We start from the raw sequence: 18,541 nt of genomic DNA on the forward strand, positions 1-18,541 counted from the left end.
TCATGTTTGCAGTCACGTGATTGATTGTATGTTGGAGAGAGAGAGAGTTACTGTCGCAAATCCCCTCCTTCATCCCATCTAGGCCAGTGTATATAAATAAACCAGCAGAAATATCATGGACATCATGATCTCACCTCACAGTGACAACAGCACGAGAGCTGAAGACATACTGACAGAGATACGAGTAAACCTGCTGGAGTGTAAAGTTTGTTTCGAGAGCTTCTCAGTGCAGAAGAGAGACCAAACAGCCCAGAATCTACCATGTGGTCATGTGCTCTGTCTGAAGTGTGTTTGCACCCTTACCCATCCCGTCCATCATCGGCTGGAGTGTCCGTTCTGTAGGGAAGTTTGTGAAGCCGGCAGCACATCACAATGTCGAGCACTTGTTGATCTCCAAGATCTTCTGCAGACACAGGGATCTCGCAGGCTTCCTGCTCTCCAACAACCCATCAGCTGGACTCAAGGCCTTGGCTCGAGAGCACTCGATCTCTATTCAGCGTTTGGTGGCTGGGGTTTGATCATCAATCCTTGTGGAATAGCTGTAGATGAATCTTCAGGAGAGATTATAGTGGTGCACGATGGTGAGAAGAGGGTTGCTGTCTTAAGTCGACATGGGACATCCATACACGCTTTTGGAGGTTATGGACATGGTCCTGCAGATGTCTGTCATCCGCTTGACGTCGCTGTGGTTTCTTGTGGACACCTGGTGATAACAGATGCAGGTGATGGGACCGTTAAGGTCTTTGATTCCACAGGTTGTCCTGTGTTGACGGTCCGAGACTCTTTTAAACTGCCGTGGGGTGTCGATGTTGACGGCTGTGGATGGATCTTGGTGACGGATGCACAGATGGGAACCCTGAACCAACTGGTGTTGGACTTTGATCGTGGTGCAGTCTTAGTTAATCGAGTCGTTCTCAAAGATCTGATGTGTCCACGGTCTGTGGCGTGTGACAGAATATCAGGAAACATTGCTGTCGTGGAGCATCTTGAGAAGAGTGGGGTTGCTCATGGCAACTTTACTCCATCATGTCTAAAAATATATAATAGTGATTTTGTTCTTTTAACAGTGGTGGACAGTTTTGGTCTGAATCTGATGGACTCTGTGTGCATCTCCATATCTTCTGTGGTTTTTGACAGAAACGGAGATGTAATTGTGGGGGACACACAGCGGGGAATGGTGTGGAGTTTGGGCAAACCTCAGATATCAGCTGTGTTAACTCCACTGGTGAGTGGACTACTGTGTCCAGTAGGATTGACTTTAACAACAGATAATGAGCTTATAGTTCTGGACAGTGGTGATCACACAGTGAAGTTTTACACTGAATACACAGAAGATTTGTACAGTGAGAGTAAATGAGGTTAACTTGTGTAGTAAATCAGAACATGCCCGCCCAAATAAAGCTGCAATCTGTAGTTGTGTCCTCTCTATCGCCATCTCTGTTTCTGATATAAATTGCAGTTATTTGCAGAATAATTTTCTGTGGGTTGCGCTGCTTCAGTATTTTATTCCCTCAGATGTTGAAAAGTCCTGGAGTGTATCCCAGAAAACTGGTTATGTGACTTACCCAGGTAAGTTTAGGAGTTAGCAAGCGGATAAGCTTTCAGTTTCAAAAACTGAGGTAACTATAAGTAACCATAGTAACTGACTCTATGAGGATAACCAGAGCAGGTTATGTTCCAGGGTTAGTTCATTTAAGTTAATGACACGCCGCTTTGGAGGATGTCTGCGCATGTGTGTAAAAGATTAGTTTGAACACCATTGTTTTCTTATTAACTGATTTTTGTTGGTTTTTAAAGGAATAGTATTTCGACTCGGCGCAGTAACACCCTCCTTATCCCATTATGAGAGGGAGAAGGGGAGCGGATTTTTCAGGCGAGTTGAAGTACTCCCAAAAGTGCTGTTCCGCCATACAATATAGTTCCTCTATTAAATCCGCTTAGAAAAGCGCTATGTTTTATTTTGTACCACCAAACTTGCTCGTATAACTACTCATCTTAAATAGGAAAAACGTTGATGTGTTTGGTCACTTCTAACTTTATCTCTGAGTGGTACCATTAAATGAATGGGGCTAAGCTAAATGCTATCGAAGTGTCGCAGTGCGCTCCAGCGCTTACGTGCACGTACTAAGATGATAGAGGGATGTATCAACTCTTCTTAGTTAAGGTAATAACATAGTTTAATATTGAAAATGAGTAGACTATTCCTTTAACTGAAAGCTTAAACGGATTGATGATACAAAAGTGTAAACTCAGGTCTTGTAATATTCTTTGTTTTTCTCTGACACTTCTCAACATCTATGTGATGAATACTACTTCATGCAACAGCTTTAAAACACACAATGATTTTCTTATGGATTTCACACAACTTAGTTATTGTAAGCTTTCACAGCAGGCACATGGATATCACTACAGATGAATTACCATTTAACTTAAGTTAACAATAACTAATTGTCCATAGATAAAATTACTTCAGAATAATTTTAGATACAGATATGTTTTGAAAATCTGTCCCTGTAGTTTAGTTGGTAGAGCATTGCAATAGCAGCACAAAAAGTAATGGGTTTGATCCCAGTTAACACATGATGAAATCTAAAGCATAAATGCACAGTGAATTGCCGTCTGCCAAATGCATACATGTTATTTTACACAAACTGTGATTCTAGTAAATAGATGTGTCTATAAAATAAAAATGCATCATGTGTTTAAAATCTGGTTGCATTTTAAAAAGCACTGTGTTTAAGGACACTTAAACTTAAGACAATAAGTAAATAACAAATGATGGCCACTGAAAGTGTGCATACATTAAATTTGTATTATACCACGGGGCTGTTGATGCTTTATTCTGATGCTTTATTCTGTTGAATGCCTTATTCTGATGGGTTAAGACATTTTTAAACAATAAGATGAGCTTCCCACCTTGGATGTGCATTATTCCTTAATTAAATGATTGTAAATTTGAATGTTTCATCCACAGTAATTAAAGCACCTAGAGGGAAATCTCACAATCATCTCTGCTCCAGTTCTCCTCATCATACCAGATGGGATCCTCATCCTCACAAAATGTTAAACACTGTTTGTTTTACCTCAGATCACAATGAAATTGATCATTCTCAAGAGAAAACCAGATGATTACAGCTTTACATTTACTATTTTCACTTTAACTTATTTATGAAATGAATAAAAACTAAAATGATCATGGTAATACAACACATTTTTCACTTTATGCAGTAAATGTGTTCTAACTATCAGAATGGGAAGACACTTCTTTCTGTATCTTGGAGTTTTTTCTTTCCATTGCATTAGAAATGTGATTCAGTCTAGTTACAAGTGTTCAAATGATAGCAGTACAAACAGAAAATGCATGTTAAGAGGAGTGAAATGTTACAATTCACCCTTTTAGTCCGGGTTAGTTCAAACATTAAAATATCTACTGTAGTGATATGTAACATTATGAAATAAGGATTATGACAAAAATGAGTTTCACTCAACCCTGACTTTAACATAATTGGTGTGTGTGTGGGTTAATAAATGAGTAATACATTACTTAAAATTACCCAAAATAGCCGAAGTCTGTATGTTGAGATAGTGATAGTATTGTTTAATTGATGTTACAATTTAACCAAATTCTTAGCCATGAACTAGCTCACTTTACAGCTAGATAAAACACCACTAACAACTTGCATGAAACTATTCACACAGACAATAAAATAAAAATAATTAAGCTTTGATGAGTTTAACTACAAAGCAAGCACTGGCATCCCAAAAAAATAAATTCAAAATGAGAATCTGTCGTGTTCTCATCAGTGTCGGATAAATTACAAAAAAAAGTTATTGATTAGGCTACTAGTCACTAATCTACAACCATGTAATTAGATTCCTGTACAAATTTCTCTCTCAAAAAGTATTTAATTACTATTTACTTCCTAAATCCTATTTAGTAAATGATACAAAATAGGCTTAAAAAAGCTTGAATAAATCATATATAAGTACATCAGTTATTCTGGTCACAACCTGTATAAATGTCTTTGTTCTGATGAACACGAATGAAGATATTTTGAGGAATTTACTTCCATAGTAGGAATAAAGAATACTATGGAAGTGAATGGTGCTCATGAACGATTTAATTACAAACATTCCTCAAAATATCTTCTTTTGTGTTTATCAGAACAAAGACATTAATACAGGTTTATAACAACATAAGAGTGAGAAAATTATTAATTTTTTTTTAATTTTTTGGTGAACATCTCTTTAACTACCTTTACCTCAATAGACTTGTAATTACTGCTTATTAATACTTAGTAAAGTAGTTGTTAAGTTTAAGTATTGGTAGGAATGGGGTAGGATTAAGGATGTTTTGCAGAATCAGGCATTAATATATCTCAGTAATATTAATACTGATAACCAACTAAACTGCATTAGAGTGTTACCATTATTCTTATTAACTATTTAAAGTGAGAAAGATGCATTAAAAACATGCATTTTCATTTTAACCTTAGACTAACCACTATTGTATTATATATCATTGATCGACAGTCCATACACAGTATTTACTTCAACATCAGAAGTTACTTACTAAATAATCTCTTACTTTAATTTAAAAGTTACTATACTTACTAACTTAGTTACACCCACCACAATAAGAGTAACTCCTGAAGTGCACGAGGTGATTTGTAACTTACTCCTGAATCCTGGTTGGAGAGATTGAAGGGTTATAACTGACCCGTGTTATTCCCGTTATCATAAATAAGAAGTTTAGTGATGTCATAGTAAAGCTCACTCAAAAATGTCTAAACCTGCAGGACCTATTTTAGTATTGAAACCCTGTTTGTGTCTTGTGTGCGTTTGTGTGTGTGTGAGTGTGTGTGTCTCGTGTGTGTATGTGTGTGTGTTGTTGGGTCAGTCAGTGAAGATGGCGGTGTGGATGCTGTTCAGATTGGATCAGATCTCTCCGCACATTTAGACCGGATCAAATCAAAGCACTGGTCTGCTGTGGATTAATATCGTGTGTATATTTGTCAGTTCGGTTATGGACTGTTTGGAGGTTTTGTCCGGGTTTTTCTCAGCTCGGCTCTGTTGGACTCTTCTCATGTGAATGTTTTATTCGGTTAGCTGTGCGGAGCGGCTAGCGCTTTCTCCTCCGCTTTAAACCTTTCAAACTCTCTTAAAATGTCGGATACGAAAGTTAAAGTGGCGGTTCGAGTTCGACCCATGAACCGTAGAGGTAAGAGACATTAATAAACTAGAAACAAGCGTTAATATTAAGGATGAAATCTCTTTTTGATGGTTTAAGTTGCTATATTGCAGGTCGATGAAGTGCGCTGTATTAAATTAGGCTACTGTATGTGTTTAATGTAACACTTTTAGATTAGTGTGCACTTAAACATAATCACATATATACGAACTTTTAGTCAACTTTGAACAACTTTTGCCTTTGCAGAGATTGAACTCAACACAAAATGTGTAGTTGAGATGGAGGACAACCAGACCGTTCTGCACCCACCGCCCTCCAATGCAAAAACTGAAAACAGGTACACATGCATGACAATCTGAATCTGTGCTTTATTATTAAACAAACTCCTCATTATAGATGAAAGCTGTCAGATTAAACTAAACTCACATGCATGGGTTTGTGGTGAGGACAGAAGCTGTTCAGAAAGAGTTTGGTGTTTCTCTTCAGGTTTATTGGATTGAGTGTGTGTGTGTGTGTGTGTGTGTGTGTGTGTGTGTGTGTGTGTGTGTGTGTGTGTGTGTGTGTGTGTGTGTTGGTGTCTCTGGGTGTGCTCAGTGTGTCATGCACTGAAGAAAGTTCAGCAGCGCTGTGAAATTCCTCCACAGGCCTCATGTTTTTAACAGCACTGAGTCTCTGCTTCTTGTTGTCTTCACAAGCAATGGTTACCAGATGTTAAACCAGCATCATCATAATCAACCTGCTTTGTTTTGATTTATACATACACATATTAAACAATGTGGGTTAGAGCATGACATGGATAGACCAGTAGTGAGGCTACACCCAGTCAGAAGAGACACAAAATATAAGCAAAAGAAATCACGCATAAATGATAATAATCTCTTTAATAATAATCAATACGCATCATTTCACAAATAAATAACTATTTATATAGAAAGTTTATTATTTGCACGTGTTTCTAAACCTTGCAAATGTTAACATTCAAGCCATTTTAAACAAATTGAGCGGAAGAAGATGTTAAAGTGAGCTGTTTTCTTTGATGCACACTTATAAGCACATGCACAGAGACGAAAACACGCAAACACAGAATCTCTATGCGCTTGACAGGACACATACACGCAAAATTGTCTCACAATACCACAGTCCTGGCAAGTATTCTCATAAAAACAGTAAATTGTGTCTTAAAGTGAAAGCAAACAGTTTAAAAATAGCAGATGTGTGTATAGATTCAGTCTTAAAGTGACAGTACCCTCAAAACATCTGCTTATGTTTGTGTCAATATGTTAATAAAAAAACAGAAGACAAAAAAGACTTTTGTAGATTTAAAAAGATTAATTTAATATATTATAAATATTTAATATATTTTAAATAATAAATATTTACTTTATTTGTAACTTTGTTCTTTTCTATTTCAATATGCTCATAATTTCTAGATTTCTTAAAAAATTTTTGTCCTTATTTCCCTTTTCGATCCATGACTCCAAAAAGTGTAATGTAATCCATTAAACGACTACTATATTGTAAAATGATGTAATTTAAGAGAAGGCATTGAGGTCCACCGTATTTCACCGAAGGTCCACTCAGTTTAAAATTTCTGGCCTCGCCACTAAGATAGACATTTTCAGTGTATTGTTAATACCTGGTATCATGTTAATACCTAGTTGTTATCAAGCCCACATGTTTGTAGTTACCTACTAAAATGTAAGATTATGTTATTACGGTGAATAGTCAGTATATTATGTGATGTTTCGTATGGTTGTCACGTTTCTTAAGGGTGTTGGATCACAAGCTCTTGGATCTTGTGATGCCTGTAATTGGTTGAATTGAATCCTTTGGGTTCATTTGGGTTCAAGGTTAGAGAATCGTGTATGGATTAATGTAGCAGCGCGGTGTAAACAGCATCACGGTTACACGGTCAGGCAGGTGAAGAGAATGCACAGGTAAGCACAGCTCGTCTTACTCTCACGATGAAGATCTCTCTCATCTGTACAGCTGAAAATAACAGACAATATGAGAGAGAGAGAGAGAGAGAGAGAGAGAGAGAGAGAGAGAGAGAGAGAGAGAGAGAGAGAGAGATTAAGAGAGAGAGAGAGAGAGAGAGATTAAGAGAGAGAGAGAGAGAGAGAGAGAGAGAGAGAGAGAGAGAGAGAGAGATATGTCCTGTGATCGTTGTGATTAGTCATTATTTTCCTATAGTGACATATACATAAAAGTGGATGAGTGAGACTCTTTTGGTCTTAAAGAAAGAGCAGAAACAGGTTTAAAGACAGAACAGGGTTTCCACGGGTTCTTGAAATTCTTGAAAGTTTGTGAATCTGGGGAAAAAATTCAAGTCCCTAGGAAGTTTTTGAAAATATACATACATAGCAACCCAGTATCACGAAATTGCGTGACTATTTCACGCATGGACCAGCGTGACAATGTCACGCTTTGCCGCGTTTGAGCGTGAGCATGTCACGCTTTCTGTTTGTGTCACAGTCACGTATTGGTTACTCAACTTTTTTGTCCTAATTTCTTACCATTGTCGCTTCGGTTTAGGGTTAGATTTACATAAAATGACACCCTTACCTAAACAAACTCTAACCCCAACGTCAGGTGACAATTGGTTAAAGTTTAGAAAATATAAAAGAATAAGTATTGTATCTTTATTTTTTATAAACCAATACTTAAAGTGACAAATACTTAAAGTGACATATAACACAAGCACCAAATCTAACCCTAAACCGAAGCGACAATGGTTTGAAAATAGGACAAAAAAGTTGAGTAACCAATACGTGACAGTGACACAAACAGAAAAGCGTGACATGCTCACGCTCAAACGCGGCAAAGCGTGACATTGTCACGCTGGTCCATGCGTGAAATAGTCACGCATTTTCGTGATATAGGGTTGCACATAGATACAGGTCATTGAAAGTGCTTGAAACTATTTTATGCAAGAAGTTTTTCTGGGGAAAAGTCCATATTATTCCCTGTGTAGTGTAGGATAATATAATAAAAATTCTAGACTTTTTAAGCACACGTGCTAAACTGTTCTCTTTAAATGCTTATATCTTCTGTATGTGAATGTTGATTCATACCAAAATGCTTTTTTGCATAGTTGTGACAAATGAAAACCTCTCGGGTTACGTATGTAACTGTTGTATTTCTGAGAAGGGAACGAGACGCTGCGTCTCCCTTGCTATACTTCCTGCGTCCCTGTAACGCCATCTTTGGCAATATTTCAGATAGCGATATACTTCCTGGCTCCTGTGTCACCCTGTCTTTGTCGTTAAGCCTCACCATTGGTTAAATTTGATAGACACATTCAGACACACTTACCGTTGGAGGCGTCCCCAAAGTGTCACCGCAGTGACGCAGCACGAGTTCCCTCGAAAGTGAACTGTAACAAAGTATCTTAAAAGGTAACACAATGTAACCTTGCTCTCACTTGAAATGTGTCCACACATTTAGTCCTTGAATTTGAGGGTATTGGACCTGGAAAGTCCTTGAAAGTTCCTTGAATTTGAAGTTAACTAAGGTGTAGGAACCCCTTTAAACTGAACTTGGTATTTAATAGGGTTGCAAACGTTTTATAGAAATTACACAGGAATATATGGGAATTGTGGCACACACACGGATGAGTCAGATGTCAAGGAAGCTAATGTTTGTGACCCAAAATGTACAAATAATTGCCCTTAATTCCTTAAGTTTCCAACTTGGAATATTTCCTGAGCTTAGAACCCTAGTATTAAAACTTGTACAGTTTCTTAATCATCAGATTTGCTATTACAGCTCATTTTACGGTTTAAGTACAAGCTATAATAATACATTTACTACTGTCTGATATTCACTTCACTCCATGACTCAGTTCTGCAGAGTTTATACTGTATGTTTAGTGTTACCTAGAGATACTCATATTAACCGGTTGACCGTTAACTGAAGGTAAGAATTCATGATGATTAATAATCAGTTAAAAATATTTGTTAATGCACAGTGCGTGTAGACACATGCCTACAGACATTTTGCCACATTTCTATCCTTAATTTGTGAATGTCCTGATGGTCTTGAACTTTTTGAAATGTGTCCTGCTTTAGAAATGACCATGTGATCGATGAAAAAGAGAGGATCTGCTCTCGATCGCGTGCTCTTTGATAATGTATGAATCCTGCTTCTGTTGTTGATCTGTTGGAGCACCAAACCCCACAGGGAAAATTGCTTAGATCTTCTCATTTACATGTATTCATTTGACAGACGTTCTTATTCAAAACAAGGTACAGTATTCATGCTATATGTTTTATTATTATGCATGTTTCTTGGCAATCAAACCTATGACCTTTTCTGTTGGTAATCTACCATTGAAACTTGCTGAAACGTCGTGCTTTATAGTTTATAAATGGTTTCTGTAATAATGTGTTGTGTGTGTTGAGTTTTCATTGGGCTCCTAAAGACGTTTTTACACATCTGTGTCAAAATGTGGTGTGATGTGCCGCAGCATCTGCTATTACACTTCTGTTTAAATGAAACACAGCTTTTTTATCGTTTTCTTCCATGTTTAAGTATATTTCCTTTATTCATTTTGTCCTAAACATATGTACTAAACATTGATGTTGAGCAGGATTTCTTACATCAGGATTGATGTGTCTCGTGTCTCTCTCTCTCTTTGTTCTCATGGCACGTTTACATTGAGCTTCATGTGACGGTGGCTTCAGGCTTTATTTCTAGCCGCTCTATTCTCTGAACGTCTGAAATATAAATCTGAGAAAGTATTTAAAGACCTGAGGCTGCTGTTTTAAAAAGACCTGGAAAATACCTGGGAATACTGCAGGACCTGGGAAAGTTTTTCTGATAACGTTCAGGAGAGATGAAGCAGTAAATGTATGGTCTTTTCTCAGTGGCATAAGAGGACGATGAAGTGACTAGTTAGAGTGATTTTATCTGATCATTCCTGCTTAACAAACCTTGTCATTTTGATCTTATCTCTTAGATTCAGTCATTATGATGGACTCGTAATTCACTTTGCCTTGAGGGAGTTGATGGTATCCGAACACTACATGCAGGATATGAAAGCTAAAAGGGCACCTATTATCCAAAATCCACTTTTACTGTACAAGATGTTTGGATATAAATGTGTGTTGGCAGTGTGTGAACACAACAACCTTACAATATATTTTTTTACATTTTAATCCTCATTAAACCAAAGCAGTCTCATTAGACATGCTGTTTTGATTCTCTTAGCAATGTGATGTCACACTGATAAAGCCCCGCCCATGACCGCTGACCTAACAGTCCTGTATTACCATAGTTTCTGCACTCAGCAAGTTGTAGGCTGACCACTATTTTGTCAGCGCTTCAAAATCAGATCTACTTTAACCGAAAGTGCTTCCTACCTTTTTTGGTATGAGAGCGAGGAGCTGTAGCTCATTTGCATTTAAAGGTACACACACATGAAAACAGCTAGTTTTTGCTCCCACCTATATAGGGGTGTTTTGGACATACTATAATAAATGATCTGTAGGGTATTTTGGCTGAAACTTCACATACACATTCTGGACACAACTGAGACTTATATTACATATTGTTAAAATGGGCATAATATGTGCCCTTTAAGATTTATCATAGATTAGCGATGTGCACAAATAGTCGAATATTCGATCTGCAATAATAATTTTAATAGAAAAAAAGCTATTTGAATGTTTGTTTGTTTTTAATGCACCACCGCAGGGCTAAAGCTACTGATTATTTAATGTAAAATATACATGGAAATTAATTAGTATGTATTTCTGATAGTTTTGGCAATTCAGATCTTGGACTAGTTGAAGTATTTCGAGTTTTAACGCTGGGTTGTCTGTTTTTGTCCACCGGCTCACGTGTTATGTGCTTCTCCGCCGGATCACCGCATCGAGATTAGTTAGATTCTTGTTTTATAGCTGACTTTATTTTGTTAATACAGAGCTAAATGAGACAGACACGAAGAACGAAACGAAACAGAGAACATTTATTATATGCTGTGGAAAATGATGCAGATAACTACAGAGGCAACAGAAAACAGTAGCAATAGCTCCGTCTTTGTGAAGTTTTCTTAAATTAAGCTTGTAACTTTGCACAGTCAGTAATAAAGTATCAAGTCAGCTTACGTTATTTGTGAAATAATGTTAAATTTAGATATTCTTTAAAATGTTACAACTTAATGTACAATGTTTTCAACTTTAATATATATATATATATATATATATATATATATATATATATATATATATATATATATATATACATACATACAGAATATAAGCTTAGCTTGTATGTCTTTTGAATACTTGTTTTTTATGAGTTTAAATATTCAAATATAATATTACTGAAAAATGTCCATCCGTGTTATAGATGATAACATTTTTTGTGTGAATGTATAAAATATCGACAAATATCATTTGATTTAAAGAGCACCTATTGTCTGATTCATGATTTTACATTTCCTTTGGTGTGTAAGTGTGTATTAGTTCATGTTAATGATATGCAAAAGATACAAACCGCAAAGTAAACAATGACGTGAGTTATCATCTCCAACGTAAATCTCTTTTCTTGGACTACAACAAACACACGGATTGTAGGCAACAGTTTACTTCTTGGGATTGGTGATGTAGTAAAGACCGACATTATCATAATTCCTCCCACTTAGACTCCCACACAACCTGTAAGTTAACTCCTGTTAGCAACCGAATCTTTCAAACATGGTAAGGAGCGTCACATTTCCGGCTGACGTCAGAGTAGGGATGGGTATCGTTAATGTTTTAACGGTATTACTACTCTTACCGATACTGCTTAACGGTCCGATACTTTAACGGTATTCTTATCGGTACTTTGGCCAATGTTAACATTTAATCATGAACCTATGTTCACATGATTAAGTTAATTATGTGTCTGCATTTAATTATTACCAATAAATTTTTGAATATCATTTCTAAATAATATACATATATTCAGGCCAGCTGACAGTCTTGCCTGGGCCCGGGACAAGATAATCTTAGAGGGCCCCCAACCCCTTACTTTTTACTGGTAACAAGAAATTTGGCATTATCAGATTCAGGACCCACGATTCCGAATATTGCATATTATACATTGTATAAAACATTTAGTTAAAGGTGAAGTTCGTAATTTTTAGAAGGATCTCTTGACAGAAATGCAAAATAATATACAAAACTATATTATCAGGGGTGTATAAAGACCTTTTTATAATGAACCATTATGTTTTTATTACATTAGAATGAGAAGTTTTTATCTACATACACCGAGGGTCCCCTTACGTGGAGGTCGCCATTTTGTGCCGCCATGTTTCTACAGAAACCTTTAACGGACAAACTTTTTTTACTAAGTTGTCTCTGACGATGACATGTTTTACTGTAGCTTCTCTATGCGTTTCAAAAGCGAGGGGGGAGCAGTGGATTGAGCCGTTGGTTGCAATTTGCAACCTCACCACTAGATGCTTCTAAAATTTACACACTGCACCTCCAAATGTAGTACACTGAAGAAAATGATTCATTGAATTTAAAAAAATTTTTAAGGTAAGTTGTTGCAATCAATTTATTTAAGATACATTTAAACAAAAAGATTAGTAAAGTAAAATAAAATATAAAACTTTTGTTTAAATGTAGCTTAAATAAATTGATTGCAACCACTTACCTTAAAAAAAAACGGATTAAATTCAATGAATCATTTTTTTCAATGTACTGACGCTGTATGACACAAAATATCATAATCACGTATGAATTATGAAAAGACTATTGGAAATATCAGTAAAACAACTTCAGCTAATATTATGCCGTGTTTGGACTAAAAATTGAATAAATATTACTCCTCTCTTTAGAAATTTGAAGTAAACATAAACTCAATCAATATTTCTCCAAACATGCACGCCTTTGAACCAAAAGCCCAGAGGGATATTATTTTGTAAAGAGCTTTCATGATGAGCATGCATTACATTTTTCTCAATGAATGCGACTGAGAGTAGAGCCCTGCATTTCAGCCCAAGCCCGACCCGACCTTTTTACACCCCTCAGGTCGGGTTTCGGCCAATTTTAACGTCACAGCTGGGCGGACCTCGGGCTTATTTAGGCTTCTCCATCTTTTTATATTTTTCAATTTAATTAAAATAACATTTTGACAGACGATGATTGCAAAACAAACGTAGTAAGACTTTTAACCTATAGCACTTTAGCACCGCTATAAGCACAGCCAGCCACACATTTACAATGCAGCTGTTGCTTATTTAACAGCAGGACCTTCAGCGCACCGGGAAAAATATTAATAGAGGACTAGATTAAAACCTTGGATACTGCGCATAATCTATGCAAACAGCATCCAAGACATAATCTATAATACATATATATATGCATAGCGAAGTTGTAAGATAAGGCAGGTTGCATGTTTATTCGGTTTCATGTTTATTTCGTTTCGTTTTGCAGCTATAGCCCTTTTCATTTTTTTATTTCTTCACCCGTTGCAGCTGCGAGCAGCAGAGCAATCTGCCTCCGCTTTTTAAAAATAGTGTGTGTTGATAATAAACGTTTAAACTAACACTGTGATATATTGAAAATATATATTTTATATAGTTGTTATTATAGGCAAGTGAAGTGTTGATTTAAGAGTTCAATTCATCAAACATGTCGTCAACTTGCTGTCGGCTGCGAACCGCTTGTTGGAACAAACAAAAATACTCTAAAATGTAAATAAAAAAAGAAATATAACTATTTTGCCATTTAAAACAAATCTGAACTGCTTTAATTGCTGCAAGAGTAGTACAGCTGTGTAAGGAATCTGTGTAAGGAGTTATTTTTTGCTATTTCTGCGGATTTCTTTTGCAAAATTATGCGGAATTTTGCAGAATAATTAAAAATGTTTTAAAACGATCTGAGAGAATGTGCGCTGTGAATATTACAAAACAATAAAATATTTTATAATTACATTTTATTAAAGGATTACCCTGAATTAAACTGGACCAACATGAACCAACAGATAATGGATAATGTGCTGTCACGACCATAGAGTTTTATATAAATTACATATATTACTGTCTACAGTGTAACAGTAAAAAGAAAAGGCTTCTCATAATGAATGTAGCCTATATCAAGATAAGTTCATCTGTTTAACAACACAATGTATATTTATCTTGTAAACGGATTTGAAATAATAAATAATTGTCGCGTCACTATAGAGACGATAGCGAATTCATTATCTTCTCCGCGGTAAGTTTTATTTCAAATTCAAGTTTTACTTATTAAATATTAAATAGTTTGTGCTTTCTCTCATAAAAACCTCACAGCAAACAGCACAGACTTCTAAACACACGCGATGCAGTGACTATATCTGCGGTCACAGATTCCTAATGGGGAGAATTAGGAATTCTATTTTCCTCTATAAGGCCTATATTTTCTTCTTTTCTTTTATTTTCTGAGCACCGGACTTGTGCTGAGTCTGACAGGACATTTTGAGCGTACTAAACTTCAAATCAAATGAATCAAATATTTTCTTTATTGTTTATCAATTATTCCATAAGTCCCAGTTCTGGGCCCCCCTCTGGGCCCCTCCCCACCCTGGGCCCGGGACAACAGACCCGTTTGTCCCCCCCTGTCGGCGGGCGTGCATATATTTGTTAATGCACCAGCGTGAAAGCTGCAGAAAAAATAGGATATTTATCTGTAGGCTATTTTGTAAACTAACTTGAAGTGCTGTGCATTTAGCCAAATAAATGTTTACATACTGAATTTTCTTTATTTGGGATTTTAAAACAAGTAGAAAATATGTTGAATGCATAACGTCATTTCTCCCAAAAGAAGTCAACAGAATTTCAACGTAAGGTAACCAATTAGGGATATTGTACATTTATTTTAAATGACGTGAACAACGTTGATTCAACATGATGTTAGCATACAGTACATGCCTGACAGGCGCGGTGGGCGCGTGCAGCAGGTGACGCAAATTATGGGTCCTCCGAGGGTTAGACCGTCTCATTTCAGTTCTCTTCGCGGACTTCTCAGGCTGCCACCTTGACAGACCGAGTGCTCACCTTTTAAGGTCGTATGCTTAGAAGGTCGCAGCCCTTGAATTGGGACACAGTTTCTGTCTGCACGTAATGCACTTTTAAAAGATGCTTTGACAGATTGTGTTTCCGCCCTTACATGCAAACATCTTGTTGCACTTACCTGTATGACAACGAGCGTTGTCTGCATCAACGCTAGTAAAGTATAACCGCACTTTTGAACGTTTTGCTCTATCCGCCATTGTCAGTCTTGTTATTAAGCGGGAGTTTTCGTGCTGTTATGCGTATGCATGCGCCGCGCTCGTCGTTGTGTGTGTGTGACAGACAGCCTCCGCAGCGCGCATGAGAGATCTCGCAGATCTCACAGACAAATATCTTAATATTATCTCAAATTAGAAATGTTTGGTGAGACAAAATGTGCACGAAAACATTATTATTCAAGAATACATAGAACATTTATTTTTATCTTTTTCTCCAGGACCGAAAGCAGAACCGATAGCGTCAGATCTTACTGATACTACGGTCTTTAATAATTTAGCCCCGGGGCAAGTTTAATACCGGGTTTCGGTACCCATCCCTACGTCAGAGGTATTCAGGCCAATCACAACGTACAGATTAGCTGGCCAATCAGGGACACAGAGCTTTTAAATCCATGCATTTCAGGAAGAGAGTGAAATCTGGAGCTACAAAAATGTATGATAATGTGTTTTTTCAAACCACGCAAAAACATTGTATTATACCAAATACATATATTGTTTTTAAGCAGTGAAATAGGTGCTCTTTAATATATTATAAAACATTGTGGCTGAAGTGACTTGAACATTGTTGTTTAGTCTGCATTTATATTGTAATGTTTTTAAAGAGTTGTCAGATGAAGACTTGAAACTGTAAATTCTTATGAAGGGTGTAAACAGACATCTGTTGATCCCCATTCTATGTACTGTCTAATTTTATTTCAGTTATTTAGTTTTTGCTTGTTTATTTTGGTAGTGTAAGTGTTGCTACAGCAATCATTATTGTGGACTTGAGCCTTTTAGAGTTTAATCTCCATCTCATCATGATAATTCCCATATGCTGTCCTGCCAACAGTAATTGCCTACAGTTAGACTAACTATAAAAGCATTAATACCACTAAATCTGTTAACTACCAGTCGAAAAGTAGCACCAAGACAGATTGAATAAAATAACAGTTTAGAGCTTTAACCTAAATTTCTGCCTCAGGTCATCCGCAAAGTTTTTGTTGCCCTCCATTTCATAAGAATGTTTCATTATACTGGGGTGAACTCAGTCTCAGCCTTAGACTACACATCCACGGATCATTGGCTGAACGTCTGATTCATTATGACTAGGGCTGCAACTAACAATTATTTTCATGATCGATTAATCTGGCGATTATTTTACACACTAATTGACTAATCGGATAAAACATAAATATTACTCAATTAGATTTTTCACTTATTACAGCTAAATAAGGCACTAAATTGGTGTATTCACGCATAGAAGTGTACATCTAAAAGTGAAAAACACTACTACAGAGTTTTACTAGTATAATCTTTTGGATTTTTTATTTAAGAATTCATTCAATAAGAAAAGTTTGTGCAGCTTTTAAATAGTAAAGCATTTTTTCAATGAAAAAGATGTCCTGACAATAAATATGTCACGTGAATGCTTAAGGTGGAGGAAACCGACCCACATTGAACGAATTTCATTATCGATTTTTTTCATTTGATCGATTAGTTGAAGCAGCCCTACATACGGCACACTTAACTGGAAATACTTCAGCAGATTCAAAGTCGTGCTTGGTTGATTTATCCAGGATGTCTGGGAGATCATGTGTGTCGTGATCTTTAATGGTCTACCAGAAACAACACAAAGCTGTCTGATTGAAGAAGAAAGCTGTCATGTTCACGTCGGTGACAATATGCTGCATCAACATCGATTAAATGCTGCATTTAAAAAGTATGCAAGGTTAACAAGTCTTTAAAAGACATCTATGAGTTTTCAGTTAAAAGATATATTTCAATGTGTTTGCCATTGTTGTTAGACATTTGTAAATGATTTACTGGTTGCATACGGGTCTGTTATTGTGGGATTTTGTCCCAAAGCGAAATGTGATTGGCTACTTTACGTGTCAGTCATATGGTCCCCTTGGGTGATCCTTGGCCATTCAAATTGGCCATGATTCCCAGACCGTCAGTATAAAGGTCTGCCTACTTGAGACTCGCTTGAACCTGACAATGTGAATGTTAAAGTCCCATTATAAGAGAATAGAGTCAGATGATAAAGATATAAACTCTGGGTGAAATGATCGACCTCTGGGAGTGTACGTGAACGATCAGCTTACATCTACACAACTGCATCGTTTGATAAATAACAACGGCAATGGTGGATGAAGACTTTAAAATAAATGCACTGTAGCTGTAACCAATGTGTCCTCTTTATTTCTTCAGGTCTTTGAATTGACTTCTGTTCATATGTTGATAAAACAATGCCATTCCCCAGAGTCTGCCCTTCCTTTAGCGCTCGAGGTGTGGTTGAGTTTATAGAAATCTAGTTTAGTTTAATGCAGTCTAGTTTAATGCACTGATTGTTTTTATATGATCTAGTGTTGTTTAATAGCTTCAGTTGATCTTTTCTTCATATTTATGTGGACTGGTAGAGCATTGCATCAGCAGCACAAAAGCTCATGTGTTCAATTTCCATTAAACACACATACTGATTAAATGTAATGCACTGTAACTCACTTAAAATAAAAGAATTTTTTTAATGCATGTAAACTATTTTGATTTATAAGTAGTTTGTAGTCTTGTAAACTACAGTATCACAATAGTATGCTGTTCTTTTTCTGTAGTATACACAACTTTTTCTAAACCAAAATCCATTTGAAAGATCAACCAGAAGCTGTAGTGTTCCCAGTTTTTCTTTATGATTGATTGGCCAGCAGATTTTCCCATCAGCACGAGTCTTTATTTGTCGGCGGAGATGGGGTCAGATAGGGGTGTGGTCCTGACACTAAATATGTCAAATGAATGCTTTAGGGGGAGGAAACGGACCCACATTGAACAGTTTAATGAACTTCTTCCCGCTGTCGTGTGTATTGATGTTGAAGAGTCTGTAATATTCAGTGGTTGATCATACAGTAGTTGAGGATCGGAGTTACCCTCAGTAGGGTGGATCAGAAGGTTTTGGACTAAAGCCACACAGTTGAGATCTTTGACTAACTAGGGAAGTGATTTGGATTTTTGTGTTAATGTGTTGGTCAGAGACGATATGTGAAGGGATGTAAAAATAAATGAACTCTTTCTTGAGTCATTTAGATGTGATGGTGCTATGAAGCTTCTGTT

At 36.6% G+C, this 18,541-nt stretch overlaps 2 protein-coding genes across 6 annotated transcripts in view; both read left to right on the top strand.

The window, feature by feature from the left end:
• The first annotated feature begins 91 nt into the window (after positions 1-91).
• On the top strand, positions 92-3,008 carry LOC135752201 (E3 ubiquitin-protein ligase NHLRC1-like). The gene has a single exon (XM_065270609.2). The coding sequence runs from the start codon at positions 116-118 to the stop codon at positions 1,355-1,357; it is 1,242 nt and encodes a 413-aa protein (XP_065126681.1). The 5' UTR covers positions 92-115; the 3' UTR covers positions 1,358-3,008.
• A 1,893-nt stretch (positions 3,009-4,901) lies between these two features.
• Positions 4,902-18,541, top strand: part of kif13a (kinesin family member 13A) — a 97,673-nt gene continuing 84,033 nt past the window's right edge. For all 5 annotated transcript variants that reach the window (XM_065270524.2, XM_065270527.2, XM_065270526.2 and 2 more), the window contains exons 1-2: positions 4,902-5,221; positions 5,438-5,528. In XM_065270524.2, the coding sequence (XP_065126596.1) occupies positions 5,167-5,221; positions 5,438-5,528 (146 nt within the window). In that variant the 5' untranslated portion in view covers positions 4,902-5,166. The remainder of the gene's footprint in view (positions 5,222-5,437; positions 5,529-18,541) is intronic.

Source organism: Paramisgurnus dabryanus, chromosome 13 (genome assembly GCF_030506205.2).
Source record: "Paramisgurnus dabryanus chromosome 13, PD_genome_1.1, whole genome shotgun sequence".
In the NCBI taxonomy this organism is placed as follows: domain Eukaryota; kingdom Metazoa; phylum Chordata; class Actinopteri; order Cypriniformes; family Cobitidae; genus Paramisgurnus; species Paramisgurnus dabryanus.